At 43.0% G+C, this 14047-nt stretch overlaps 3 protein-coding genes across 4 annotated transcripts; all 3 read right to left on the reverse strand.

Moving 5' to 3' along the window:
- Positions 1–505: 505 nt before the first annotated feature.
- On the reverse strand, positions 506–5344 carry LOC108140923 (neutral alpha-glucosidase AB). Of its 2 annotated transcripts, none has more exons than XM_017263986.1 (5): positions 5240–5344; positions 4711–4838; positions 3213–3962; positions 1317–2802; positions 506–1181 (listed from the first exon to the last, which is right to left on the reverse strand). In XM_017263986.1, the coding sequence occupies exons 2-5, from the start codon at positions 4815–4817 to the stop codon at positions 750–752; spliced, it is 2775 nt and encodes a 924-aa protein (XP_017119475.1). In that variant the 5' UTR covers positions 4818–4838; positions 5240–5344; the 3' UTR covers positions 506–749. The 2 variants fall into 2 exon arrangements, with proteins under 2 accessions (XP_017119475.1, XP_017119476.1); XM_017263987.2 differs by lacking the exon at positions 5240–5344 and adding an exon at positions 5013–5198.
- Positions 5345–6366: 1022 nt separating this feature from the next.
- Positions 6367–11448, reverse strand: LOC108140936 (tektin-3-like). The gene is made up of 4 exons (XM_017264004.1): positions 11049–11448; positions 9477–9829; positions 8097–8684; positions 6367–7060 (listed from the first exon to the last, which is right to left on the reverse strand). The coding sequence occupies exons 1-4, from the start codon at positions 11361–11363 to the stop codon at positions 6523–6525; spliced, it is 1794 nt and encodes a 597-aa protein (XP_017119493.1). The 5' UTR covers positions 11364–11448; the 3' UTR covers positions 6367–6522.
- A 576-nt stretch (positions 11449–12024) lies between these two features.
- LOC108140850 (NFU1 iron-sulfur cluster scaffold homolog, mitochondrial) lies at positions 12025–13531 on the reverse strand. Its single transcript, XM_017263835.2, has 3 exons — positions 13398–13531; positions 13068–13330; positions 12025–12656 (listed from the first exon to the last, which is right to left on the reverse strand). The coding sequence occupies exons 1-3, from the start codon at positions 13463–13465 to the stop codon at positions 12130–12132; spliced, it is 858 nt and encodes a 285-aa protein (XP_017119324.1). The 5' UTR covers positions 13466–13531; the 3' UTR covers positions 12025–12129.
- Positions 13532–14047: the final 516 nt, after the last annotated feature.

The raw sequence follows: 14047 nt of genomic DNA on the forward strand, positions 1-14047 counted from the left end.
GAGTGGGCAACGCTAACATCGTATTTTCTCGCCCTCCGACTGTGGGCCAAAGTTTAATTGAAATAACTTTGATAATGTTGCCATCAGCGGAACAACAAGAAACAAATACGAATAACAAAGCGAAACTATTAAATATTATTATAGAACATTAAGTGCAAGCTCATTGCAATCAGCCATAAATACAGTCTGTAACTCATTAATTAACAATATTGTTAAGGGATCAGTTTGAAACAAATATCTAGTAACAAATTGTAAAACGATTTTAAATAAATAAATATAAATACAGTCCGTAGTTTAATAAAAATCGGTCGACTTAATAAAAGCTGTTATAGAAAACATAGAAAAATTAATTGGAATACGGTCTTTACGCCCGAAAATACAAAGGAAGCATACATTATTTATTTATAATTTTAACGACCTACAAGTAAATGTTACTCAAACAAACTATGTGTGCATTTATAGATATAATAAGCATGATAACATACCCAATTAAAAAACCGTTTTCTTACATAAAAATCGCCTATTTATTGAAACATGAATTAAATTCAACTTGAGTTGCACCCTTCGAATGTTGAGTGGCGGGAGTTGACGGATGAGAAGGGAGAAGGTGAACTTATCGAAGCCAGCTGAATTCGGCCTGGAATTGGAATTTTAGTGGGTAGCTGAGCTTTACAACTTTAATAGCAATTTCAAATGTGTGTGTACATAGATTAAGTAAAACACTAATACGAGCCGACGGCGACCACAGACTACACATAGTTGAGTTTGATGGCGAAGTCGACGTCCATTTTGACGCCCGGCTTGCGCACGACAACGGTCTGGTCATGTTGGAGCACCTCCAGCTGCTGGCTGACGCCATTCACAGTGATGCTGGCACTGCTGGGCACCTTCTCCAGGCCGGCGATCACGATCCGTTCGATCCACGCAAGGCTCTTGTACTTGGGCTTGCCCACAAAACGGTTGACCAGCTGGCCGTCGGCGAACTCGTAGTTCACGTGGATGCGCTGCCCCTGGCGGTAGGCGTAGGACTTCTCATCGTCCAGGTAGAGGGAGCCGGCTGCCTTGCCCTGCCTGTCCAGGCAGATGATCAGTGTGTACGGATCGTGCAGCATCAATGTGGAGGCGCGACGTTGGCGCTCCTTCTTCGGAACAATGCTGCCGCCACGCTGCCACACGGGAATCTGGAGGGAAGGTAATGAAGAAAGGCATTAAATAGTTGTACAACACGAAATCTACTCTCTCTCTCTCTCTCTCTCTCTCTCTCTCTCTCTCTCTCTCTCTCTCTCTCTCTCTCTCTCTCTCTCTCTCTCTCTCACCTTGTTGTCATCTACGGGAACCGATACATAGCCGGATCGTTCCTGGCGCTGATAGGTGTCCACATCGTACCACCAGTCACCGTTCTTCTTGTCATCAATGGCCGGGAAGTAGACGTCCACCTTGCTGACGCCCTGCTGCATGACGGGCCGCACAAGCAGGCGATCCTGCACCAGCAGCTGGCTGTCCACACCGAATGCCTCCTTGTCCAGCGGATAGTGGGTCAGCAGGGGCCGGATAACCGGCTCACCCGTCAGCTCCAGCTCATAGAAGGCGGTGTACCACAGGGGCAGATAGGAGTAACGCTTGAGCACCGCATTCTGGATCACCTGGCGAGTGCGTTCGGGGAAGAGCCACGGCTCCCGGCGCTTTGTATCGATGTGGGCATGGGCCCGGAAGAAGGGCAGGAAAATGCCCGTCTGATACCAGCGCTCCAATAGCTCACTATCCGGATTGCCGAAGAAACCACCGACATCGGCGCCACAGAAGGAGAAACCGGCCACCGCTTCGGTGAGGCACATCTTGATTGAGTGCTGCAGATGCGACCAGTCCGCCAAGTTGTCACCCGTCCAAATGGCCGCATAACGCTGTGATCCCGCAAAGTGGGAACGGGTGAGGATGAAGGGTCGCTGGTTGGGATCACGCTGCTGCAAGCCGGCAAACGAGCCCATCAGATGCATGTGACCGTACAGATTGTGGACGTCGCGGTGCTCCCAGTTGCCAAAATGCACCAGGTCCTTGGGCGCCGTGATCTCGGGACCATTGAACACCGACGGTTCGTTCATGTCGTTCCACAGCATCACGTCCGCGGTGACCGTCTGGAACTTGTCCAGTGCATACTGGCTGGCGTAGTAGTCTCTGACCACGGGATTGAAGAAATCGGGATAACTGGCCGATCCCGGCCAGCACCAACCCTCGTAGTCGTTGCCCTCGCGCGTCTTCACGTAGTAGCCACGCTCCGTGCAATCCTGGTGGAAGAAGTAGGCGTTATCCCGCTTGATGTGCGGATCGATGATCACCACCAAATGGCGTCCCAGCTCCGTGAGGTTCTTGATCATCGCCAGCGGCTGCGGGAACTTGAACTTGTCCCAGGTGAAGTAGCGTTTGCCATCGGTGTACTCGATATCCAGCCACATGGTGTCCATCGGTATGTTGAACTCATCGAATTTCGCCGACACGGTGGTCACATCCCTTTCGTCGTTGTAGTTCCATCGGCTCTGGTGGTAGGCCAGTGCAAATAGCTGTGGCAACTCGTGCGTTCCCGTCAGAGCGGCGTACTGCTTGAAAGTGTCCATGGGCTTGGGACCCAGCATGATGAAGGCGTCCACAATTCCCGACTCGGACATGAAGTGGGCAGCCGGCGGTGGAGTCTTTCGCGATCCGGACACAAAGTTCACCAGCGAAGAGACCACATTGGTTTCCGAGGTTTGGATATCCACCCAGGTCTCGGCGGCATTCTGCCAGTAAACGCCGGCAGTGCGCTGTTGCCTGGAGTGTATTAAAAAGGTATGGATGGTATAAGCACCGAGGATTTTCGAACCTTGCGAAAGGTATTATTATACTATTTTGTATGGGTTATATATATCAGCAACGATTCAGACACGTTTGTAAGCCAAATCAAAAGAATTTAACCTGAAGCTACTGTCCGAATGATTGGCTTGAAATAACAATACCTTGTTGTTCTTAAAGCTAGCTAATATATAGGTATATTACACCAATGATTCAGCTGCTAAGTTTTAGCCAAATTGGAAGAAAGCTACTATCCGAATGGTTCATAAAAATCAACCGTATTAAATTTTATAAGACTAAAAGTTTTGTGCTTGATTTTACTATTATGTGATCCTTATTAAATAAAAAAAAATCAAACTGCTGTTGCCCTGATATAAGACGTAACTCACCCATGACCGTAGATCACCGGCACTGCGCCATACAGGGCCATCTTGCTGTCCACTATATACTCGAACACATCCAAGTTGTACAGACGGTAGGGATCCGTGCCGGAGGTGGACTTCAGGACAAAGCTATCGGCGTGCTCCGGAATGCCAAAGAGGATCTCGGCGGCGGGGAACGCAAAGTCCAGAGCCACTGCTTCCGGACCATATGGCTTGGAGTCATGGTGCGACTTGAAGTTCTCCTCCCATGCGCCGGGGTCATCGATGGCATCGGCTGCCTTCGGAGTTTCCACAGCGGCATCCTGCTCCTGCTGGTTCTCGTATTCCGCGGGCTCGGGAGTCTGCTCCTGGGCCTTCTGACGCAGATGCTCGAAGTACAGCCAGTTCTTGGCATTCACCGAGACCACCAGGACATCATCCTCGTAGAAATCGACGCGGAAAGGGTCGCCGTGGATCACGGCCTTATTTTTCTCCGATGTGATGACAATCTCTCCGTCCGTCTCACGCTGGACACGAATGCGTCCGGCCCGGGGCTGCCCCTTGAGGGCGTGCTCGACGCGGTATCGCGGCCTGAGTGGCTGCTTCTCGTCAATCTGCAGCCGGAAAGTGCTGCCCTCCAGTGCCTCCAACTTGAAGGCGAACTGGTGGTGATTCTCCTTGTTCACCAGATCGGCGGTCAGCGAATCGGCATAGGTGTTTAGAGTGCCCGGAATCAAGGCGTACTTGCTGCCCGAACTCTGTACCTTTCGGGAGCGTCTGCAAAACCATAAATTAATTTGTCAGCTGAGATCGATACTTTAAAATATAAATAGGGTTTTACGAGCTCATGCTTATCAAGCATCAGGTATTTGGAGTGTTGTTTACCATTTATTGATTGACCACCAGTGTGTGCAAGATTAAATAAGTTTAAAATAGATCGCTATACCAAGTTGGTTTTATATGAGTGCAGTTCGGCAATCTTCTAAAACAATTTTATAGAAAAGTTCAATCTTTGGAACTTGTGTATACTATAAGAGTACTGCCGCTTCTTATTGTGATTAAAACTTGTTTTTACTGACTTCAGATGATGCCTATGGTTTAAGAGAAATAGTGTTTGTGAAAAAGTAATATATGCACAAATATACACAAACTTAAAAGAAGGATTAAGGAACATCTATTTAAAAAAAAAAGTACTATCTGAGTTTTTCCTCCGAAATGTAAAAAAAAAATTGTATATGTTGGCGAATAGAGTGAAAATCAGGGATCAATAAAATTACATCTAAAATAATTAAGAAGTACTACTCTTCCAAAAACAGCTTTAGGAACTTTGATTAATATTATTGTTTCTCATTGTGTTTTCAATTCTTTTTTTTTTTCCTGGGTAAACTTAAAGTAGGTTTTAAAATGTAAAATTCCATACATTCTTTCAGTTCGAACCCTACCGTTAGCTATGAGTACCTAAAACCGGTACCTAGCAATATATTAAGGTACAACCAAGATGTCTCTTGGGGACAGTAAAACTTACCGGCAGAAACTGCTCTGTTCGCAGGTCTTAAAGTTCCCGGGATCCACTCCGTCGGCCAGGACGAATAGTGTCCAGATAATGGCCACAATGCCAAGAGCAAATCGCATGGCGCTTGTCCTTTTTGTTAACTAAAACGAAAGATATATAATATAAGGTATTTACAATTTACTGTTTGTTGCTTTCAATTTCGTTGCCTACTCTAACTGTAAAGTTGATGTACACGTCAGACGTTGCCAAAAAAAATTGCACACAAGCGAAAAGCCTGGAAATGCATTTAAAATGCATTTAGGCAGTATAATTACCCTTTAATTAACCCCTGGCAGTCTATACTGCTGTATATACAGAGAATATATCAGAAGGCATCGATATTTCTCCGTTCAGCTGTTTTCTATGGGAACATGTTTTGGATATGATCGTAAAAATATGTCGCCGGCTATAAATGCACTTTATGCTGACACTGCACTTTTGAATGATTTCTCGACTTCACCCGTCGATTCCCCACACATTAATTTTTTTGATCGTATCAAACCTTATTGTATTGAACAGCTTTGCTTTCTGGTTATTTCTTATTAATAATTTTTATTAAAAATTTCGGCAGACATCCGCAGTGTGACTGCCACTCGAACAATACAAAAATACCGAGTAAAACATACTTTTTAATACCATGGTTATCAAATATCTGAACCCGAAAATGGTTCACGTCTCGACTAATTTAACCGACGTTTCAAGGTTTCCATTTTATTCCATAAAGGTTATAGGAAAATATATTTAAAATTATAGTTTAAACTAAATCAATTTATACAAATTTATAGTGTGATTAGAACTTGGTTCTAATGGCAGCTATATTATATTGTATGCCGAAGTATATAAGCCCTTGCAGCTAGTGCAAAATTAAATATTCTTTAAAACAACTACGAATATTTTATCGTTTATAGGGTAGCTATATCCCCTGGCAGCTGCAAATTAAAATCGTAATTCTAAACCAATACAATGCCCAAAAGAATTTAAAAAAAATTTAAAATTAAAGAAGTTACAATTTTTTTTATTTTTTTTTTTTAATATTCCGAATGTTTCTATGATAAGAGCTGCCGGCACATTCAGCTGCCTAGTAGAATGAAACAAAACGATTTAGATGTTACCTACATTAAATGACCGGAAATTAATGTGCTTTGTTGTTTTAAATATTTTTATTGTTCCCATTGGAGTTTTATGTTATAGTCTTCTGATTTTGATGAAATTTAAACCGTAATTTTAAAATATTTAACCATTACTAAAGGTCGAAGAACTACAAAAAAAATATTAAAAAGCAGCAGACTTATAATTTTTTTTTTATTTATTTTTCCGTTTGTTCATATTGGAAGCTATATGCTATAGTCGTCAATTTTTGGGAAAGTTCCATGCGGGTAGCATTAAAACTGAGAGACTAGTTTGTGTAGAAACGGACGGTCAGACGGACGGACAGACGAACATGGCTAGATCGACTCTCCTAGTGATGCTGCACAAGAATATACCTATGTATATATTTTATAGATTCGGAAATGTCTCCCTCACTGCATTACAAACTTCTGACTGAAATGATAATACCTCCTGCTAGGGTATAAAAAAAAAACAGAGCCCAAAGTCAGTGTCTTTGCCTTGCCATTTAAACAACAACAGTTTGCTTTTTTGGAGTGGACAAAAAGAAACCGATTTATTGTGACCAGGCGAGAGGACACGGGTGCCGGGCAAAAGCGAGTGCTATGGTGCAGTGGGTCCTACGGCAACGCTTCTCTCGCGTTCGGATCCGGATGCGGATGCGAATGCGGATCGGGATCAGTACTTGATCAGATTGCTGACTGGGAAGGAGCGCCTCAGGCTCATGCACTTCTCCCGATCGATGAACAGTGCGTTGACCTTGTTGCGCAGGTCCACCTCCAGGGAGCAGCGCGTCTTCAACAGACCCTGGTGTGTGGCCTCCGCCTCCTGGAGCTTGTGATGCAACGTCTCCACGGCACCCTGGATGTCCTGCACCTCGAGGACGAGTCGCTCCTGGGCGTGGTCCTTGCACAGCTCGACGCCCTCACGGTGGGAGCGGGCCTCCAGCCGCGTCTGGGCCACCTTCAGTGGCCCGGACTTGTCCTGGATGGCCTTCTGCAGCAGGAACAGATGCTTCTCCATGTCGAACAGCTCCTGCTGCACCTTCTGCAGGTGCAGCTGGACGCGATTCTTCGCCTCGGCCATCTCCTGCGACCGCCGATCGAAGGCGTTGTTCGTGTTGCTCCAGAAGTCCCACACGGTGGTGGCCACCGAGTTGACCACGCTCTGGGCATCGCTGCGCAGCTGGGAGAGCTTCGCCCGCTCCGCTTGGGAACTGCGGAGATTGGGAGAATTTTTAGAATTTTTCGAGTTCGTAGCAAGAGTACTTTACTTAAAAGTAAATTATATTTTTTAACCCAAGCTAAATGGATTTTAAATAATAAATAATATAAATTATGAAAAAATTGAAATAAAGATTAAATAAAGATGTAACAAAAATAGAAATGAATTGAAAATAAAAATAAAAAAAATTATGTTATTTATACAAAATGATTTATATGACAAATGATGTTTAATAAGCCTCAACTAAACGGATTTTTAAACCGAATAGACTCATACAAAATATTAAACAAATAAAGTTTGTGATGCAAAATTTAAATTTAAATTTAATAATGTCGTTATTTTATTTTATTGTTCAGAAGAAACTATTTAAAATAATTATTTAATTATGATTTTAAACCTTTTATTCTGTTATTGTTAAAAAAAAAAGGCTTGAAGATTAAAAACGGACAATACTAAAAAAAATATGCTTATGAGAAGATACAAACTAAAAAATAGCAATAAGCTATGTTTTTTGAACCTAAAGTTAATTAATTTTAAATGTGCATATAGGCTCATGAAAAAATGTTAATTATTAAAAAGTTTTGTTATCATTAAAAAACAGCCTTTAAAAATGTAATTTGGAGCTTACAAATTGTGAATTTCGAATCCACAAATTACCCAAAAAAATTTTGATTCTAAACTGAAAATATACTTAGAAAATATTAATTATAAAAAAGTTTTAGATGCAAAGATTAAATTATTTTTCTTTCTGGCTGTGATCATTTTTAAGATCTTGACTTTCATACGGACAAACAGACAAACGGACATACAGACCTTTTGATACCTCTACCTGCTAAATACTTTTCAACGAACACAACATACCCTTTTACTCTACGAGCAATGGGCTTAAAAATGTAATCTGAGTGTAAAAAATCCATGGAACTTCGATGGAGAGTGAAATGTAACAAGGGTACTGTGGTACTGAGGTACTGAGGTACTTTGGTACAGTGGTACTGTGGTACAGTGGTGTCACAGGAGTGGACACTCACCGGCGGACGTGCTCGCTGCTGGCCTGAGCCCAGGACTCCTGGGTGCTGACCGAGGGATCGAACTTCTCGATGCCGCCGTAGTAGGTGATGCCGCGACTGTGGTTGTTCAGCTGGTGGCACATGGAGTCGATGCCCAGCGAGGACTCCTTGTGGGCCACATCGTCCTCGAGCTGATGCTGGGCGCCGCGGCAGTCGAGCGCCTGCTTGGCGATCTTCTCGTGCAGTCCGCCCAGGCGGTCGCGGCTGTTCCTCAGGTTGTTGATCTCCACGAGGAGGGCCTTCTCGACGATGTCGTGCACCTTTTCGGGTCCCTGGCGCGACTCCCGGTGGAACAGGCACTCCTGGGCGATGTGCAGCGGTATCTCCAGGTCGAGCAGCGCCTTGCCGCACTGCCGCTGCAGCTCGTTGATGTCGGACATCTCGGCAATCAGCTTCTCCAGCTCCGAGTTCAGCTCGTTGCGCCAGAAGGTCAAATCGGTGATCCGCTCGCCCAGCCTGCGACCTGCGTCCCTTTGGCCCGAGGACGCCTTCTCGTCCGTCTCCCGCATCAGACGCACTGCATCATTGCGCATGCGCTCCGACAAATTGCTGCGGCAAAAAATGAACAGTTAATATAAATAACTGACTATCTAGTTCAACCATTTATATGTCATATTCTAATTTAATACAATATCATCATATTAAGTGCAATACATACTAGATTGCATGATTTATATTCAAATATTTGAATTAATTGGAAAAGTATTGAATTTCAGCCAGAAGTTTGAATTTTGTTTGAAAAAAAGGCACATCCAAAGAAAAACAATTTAAATAAACGAAGAAAAATTAAATTGGAATTTTCGGAGGAGACTACTTAATTGAAAAAACGCGACAGGTTATATACTCTATATACTTTCGGAGTATGCTAGACAACTTTAGCAAGTTTCAAAAAATCCATGCAATATACTCTTAAGCTAAATTTAAGATTCCAATCTTGAAACATAAAATATTAAACCAGTGCAAATTAAAAGGATTGTTATGAAAATGACCAAAATTAAAGATTCCAATTCCTAAACATTAAACATTCGGACTGATGTCAGAATTAAAAAAAAAATGTGAAAAAATGTCAATTCGTGCTTCAAATACTAAAAAAAATTGTAAGTTTACCATATTATCGCGATTATTGGGAGACTCTCCCATAGAGTTAAGATTCTAAAGCAATATCGCGATTATCTTTTGACCAAAATTAAAGATTCCAATTCCTAGACATCAAAAATTCGGACTGATGACCGAATTTAAAAAAATGTTTGTGAAAAAACGTAAATTCGTGGTCTTAAAAAAATAAAAAAAATAAAATATAGATTTAACATATTATCGCGATTATTGAGAGAAACTACCCACCGGTTCAAGTTGGATTCGGAGTACTTGGTCATGTTGTTGTTGTACCACTCGTTGCTAGTGTAGCGCGTATAGAGGGCGGCCCGGGCGGCATGCTGCGGATTGCGATCGAACCCGGTGACCAGATTGGGGAAGATCATGCCGTCCGTCTTCATGCCCTTGGGCAGGAAACACTGCTTGGCCAGCTGGTTGGTCACCGGCTGCTCGGGCAGGTGCTTCACCTGGATCATCTCGTAGGCCATCGCCGGGCGCCACGGGTGCTTCGTGGGCGTCTCGTAGGCGGCACCCACTCTCGGCGGGATCGAGGGCCCCATCACGGGCTCCATGCAGGGCGGAGCGCCCGCCTGGCTCCATGGCTGCAATTGGGAATACATGACCGTGGTTTTCGGAATTCCCGTTCCCGTTTCCGATCCCCCATCTCCATTGTGACTCATTGTGGTTGCTGGTGGACTCGGTGTCGAATCGGATATGTGCAGTGGTTTAGTGTGCAACTGAAAATTTGTGCCACTTTAAAATTTTGACTGCGTGCTGGGAATTTTTGTAGAGACAGTCTCAAAAAAAAAAAAAAAACACAGATATTGATAATATACGTGCCCTTTCGTGGAGCGGAATAAACTGAACTGAGCTCGGTTCAAAGGGCAGGTGACAGGTGCCCAAAATTTCGGTAAGGCCCGCTCTGATTGCTCATTAAAAAGTTGCCAAGTGAACAAGCGGATGGATCGATTTGCTGGCAAATCAAATGTACTTAAATTTTAACTTAAAAAATATTCATTTGCTTTTCCAAAGAAAGAGATTTTATATAATAAACAATTAAAACAGAAGATAAGATATAACATTAAATGGATATAACTACATATAAGGTTATCCTAAAACCAAAAAGAACCTTGTAGTCGAGTGCCGACTTTGAGATACCCTTGATTTGCCCTTAATAGACATATTTGCCTTTATAGAGATATGCGACACAAACTTAACAAGTGTTTATATAGAATGACTTTCAATCTTCCCAGAATCTACTTAAAAATTCCATATGTATATCTAAGAAGCTACGAGTACGGGGTATAATTACGCAGTGCAGTACTGTTATTATAATAGTAACTCTATAAATAAGTGGTAAGATTCAAAATAATGTGCTATGATACAACACTATAGATCAGGGGTGCTCACGCCTATTGACAAAAGGGTTTGGGTTAAATCGGACGACTTAATCATAAAGCTCACATGGGAGCAATCAAAATATTCCAAAAAATTAAATGAAAAAAAATTTTAACTTCCCTGTTTTTCACTTTTTTTTGGTTATATATATATATATATAATTATATAATTATATAGATTAAATTTCAGAAATAGGCTTTTAATTCTATTCAAATCGGAAAACGATATCATATAGCTGCCCTAGGGACTATGGAATGCATATAATTTAGAAATTTAGATGTTTTAAAAAATATTTAAATTGGCAATAGTAAGGGTATATAAACTTCGGCTTGGCCGAAGCTTGCTTGAGCACCCCTGCTATGGATTATGTTGTGACATGGAGTAGTGGGTTAATGGGTTAATGATATGGTCTGTGGCCGGTACATAGGACTCCATGAGGTTGCGGTGGTCCTTGCGCTCGTTGTACTCGTTCATGTCGGCGGTGGGCCACTTGTCCAGCAGGTTGTCCTTGACCAGACGGTGGTCGAAGATGCGGTTCTCGAGATACGCGTGCTTGTGGAACTTGAGCACCTCCTGCCCCTTGAGTGGTGCCATGGTGGTGCCGGCGGTTCGATTCGAAGCACTCACTATCGGTACACTGGAACGCAAGAGCAGGTTCTTGAGCGTTTCGGGCGCCTTCTGCTGCGGATTCGGGTAGCGTTGGCTCAAATAGTGATCCTCGTTGGCCCAGCAGAGCATTGGTCGATGGGACAGTAGATATGTATGTTTGCTACCGACTTGATTTTCCCGGAACTTCGTTTACTTTACGTCTGTTCGGTCTTGAGGCTCCGCTTCGAGTGGTCATGGCTGGATTTTGGCTCCTCTCAAGCGAATTTATTGATTTAACTCGGTAGCCTGGCAGCGGCATCGCTTGGCAATGGTCCACAGCGATTTGTAAAATCAATGGCAATGGCACGGGTTTATTGACCCACTTGCCAATGGGGGTCAGACTGGAATCTATTCATTTCCGAATTATTCAATTGACCTTGCTCAGTGCGGAATTAATTGCTCTCTTAAGTTCATATAAGATAAATGTTAGATATTGCACTTCTTTGCTAGAAGGGAACTAACTACTACTGTTTTTCTACTTTAAACAAACTTAGCTTCAAAAACGATTTAAACAATAAAAATAATACTCATTAAATAAAATAGATTTAAGAAACAAAAGGTAACATAAGTTTACTACGCTTTGTGTTGCTCTTCACAGTCAATTTAAAAGCAATAACAAAATTAGAGACATTACATAATTTCTTGTTTCTGAAACATATGGTATTTGCTGAGTTATTACCTTAACTCAAATTAACGGAGGGCTAATACTATATCCTTAGCTGCATTTGGTTGTCAATTAATCCATTTAAAGTTAAGCTTAAAGCCGTAGATTTATTTAAACAATCAACTACATACACAACTATATTGGTTTCACTAGAGAGTAAGCAACGCAAACAGGAGAAAAAGCGATCGCACTCTAATTGGAGCCACCTCCCGCCGGCTCCTGTTGCTTGAGCGTCTTGAGGTTCTTCTCGAACCGCTCGAACTCGCTGTCGACTATCCGGTCCGCTTCGTCGAAGACCTGCTCCACGGACTCCACCTCCGGGATGTAGAACTGCAGCATGTTCTGTACGCCGTTCTTCAGCGTCACAATGGAGCTGGGACACGAGGAGCAGGAGCCCTGCATCCGCAGCTTGACGACGCCGGCCTCGAAGCCCATGAAGACGATGTCGCCGCCATCCTCCTGGACAGTGGGCCGGATGCGTGTGTCCAGCAGCTCCTTGATCATCATCACCGTCTCGTCGTCATCCTCGAGGATCTCGGTGTCCGCATTGGGCTGGGCGTCATTGAGGACGGGCAAGCCGCTGGCAAAGAAGTCCATGATTACGGCAAAAACCTCCGGCTTTATCAAGCTCCAATCGGCGCCCTCCTGCTTCGAAATGGTAACAAAGTCCGCGCCAAAGAACACGCCTCGAACGCCCTCCACGCGGAACAGCAGTTTGGCTAAGGAGAATTGATGCACATTTTAGTGTTATTCAAAGGGAAATGCCAATGCAATTTAGAGCACTGATTTTAATAAACAAAGCAGGAAAACTAATGTTTATATACCCTAGTAGCTATACAAACAGAAATAAGAAAGAAAATAACCGGTTAAAAACGATGCAAATCCATTACATATTTTACCAAATATTTAACTTTTGATATGGCTGCAAATTTGCTTTCTTTCTTGTTAAAAACCCAATTTTGATTTTGATAAATTAAGGTAAAAGTTGTACCACAACTACTATTTTGACCGCAGCTGTGTATGCTTTATAGGGTCGAATATGTCTGCCTCACTGCGTTACAAACGTGTGACCAAAATTATAATACCCCAATGTGCTAGGGTATACGAAGATCCCGTTGATTCCCACTCACCCAATGGACTGTTGTGGGTGGTGGTTCCGTTGGGAAAGTCGTAGGTGTTGCCCTTTCCCAGGACCTCCACGCCGGGCAGGAACTTCATGCTGTCCGGATTCGGGGTGTCCTGGGTCTGGATGAACATGCTCCTCCTGCCCGCCGGCGTCGTCTGCAGCTGCAGCTGCAGGAGTCCATGTCCATGGCCATGGTTATATCCCGCCTTCAGCTGCGCCGGTTCCGGATTGTTACGCGTGGTGGCGATGCCCGCAAAATTGCGCACCCTGGAGTCGAACGGAAATGGATTATCCACCGGAATAGGTGGCCTCAAGACCGGCATGCAATACTCACAACTGTCGCGAACCAAGGCGCGTGTTACGAAGCGTATTTAGAGCCGTTTGGGACAGGAATTTCGCCATCCTGTTTGCCTTTTGCGTTTGATAATGAAAAACTAACGAAAAATCAGCTGTCACTGTGCGGTCTGGCAACCCTGCTGCTAAAGGTGGGAAAATTGAATAGCCATTTAGCGATGACTCGAACCTTACCAACAAACCATACACTTCAACAAATTTGTTCTAACTTATTGAAGCAAAAACAGAATGGTCTGTGTGATAAACAAAATGAGATACAAAAAAAACGTTGATAAATTTTAGTTTTTTTGTACAAAAATTGTGTTTGCCTTTTTCATAAGCTAAAAAGCTACTTTTATTTTGAAGATTAACTAATTAATTACAGTAATGTTTTCTCAAACTAGTACCAACATGCGGACTCAGCTTCAATCGTGTTTAAACTTTTTATTTCTGGAAAGAATAACAAAATGATTGATTTATTTTTGTAATACTTTTATTTGTCTTTAATAGTGCATCCATACCCTCACTTAACGGCTGCCTTATCGCAAAAGTCCTAACTTAGGGGTAATTATACCCGAGACTATTTTTAAATGGGTGTAAAATAATGTTTCTAAATCTAGTAAAAGTCAAATAAAAAGATTACATTTTCAA

This window comes from Drosophila elegans, unplaced genomic scaffold (assembly GCF_018152505.1).
Source record: "Drosophila elegans isolate 14027-0461.03 unplaced genomic scaffold, ASM1815250v1 contig_149, whole genome shotgun sequence".
In the NCBI taxonomy this organism is placed as follows: Eukaryota; Metazoa; Arthropoda; class Insecta; order Diptera; family Drosophilidae; genus Drosophila; species Drosophila elegans.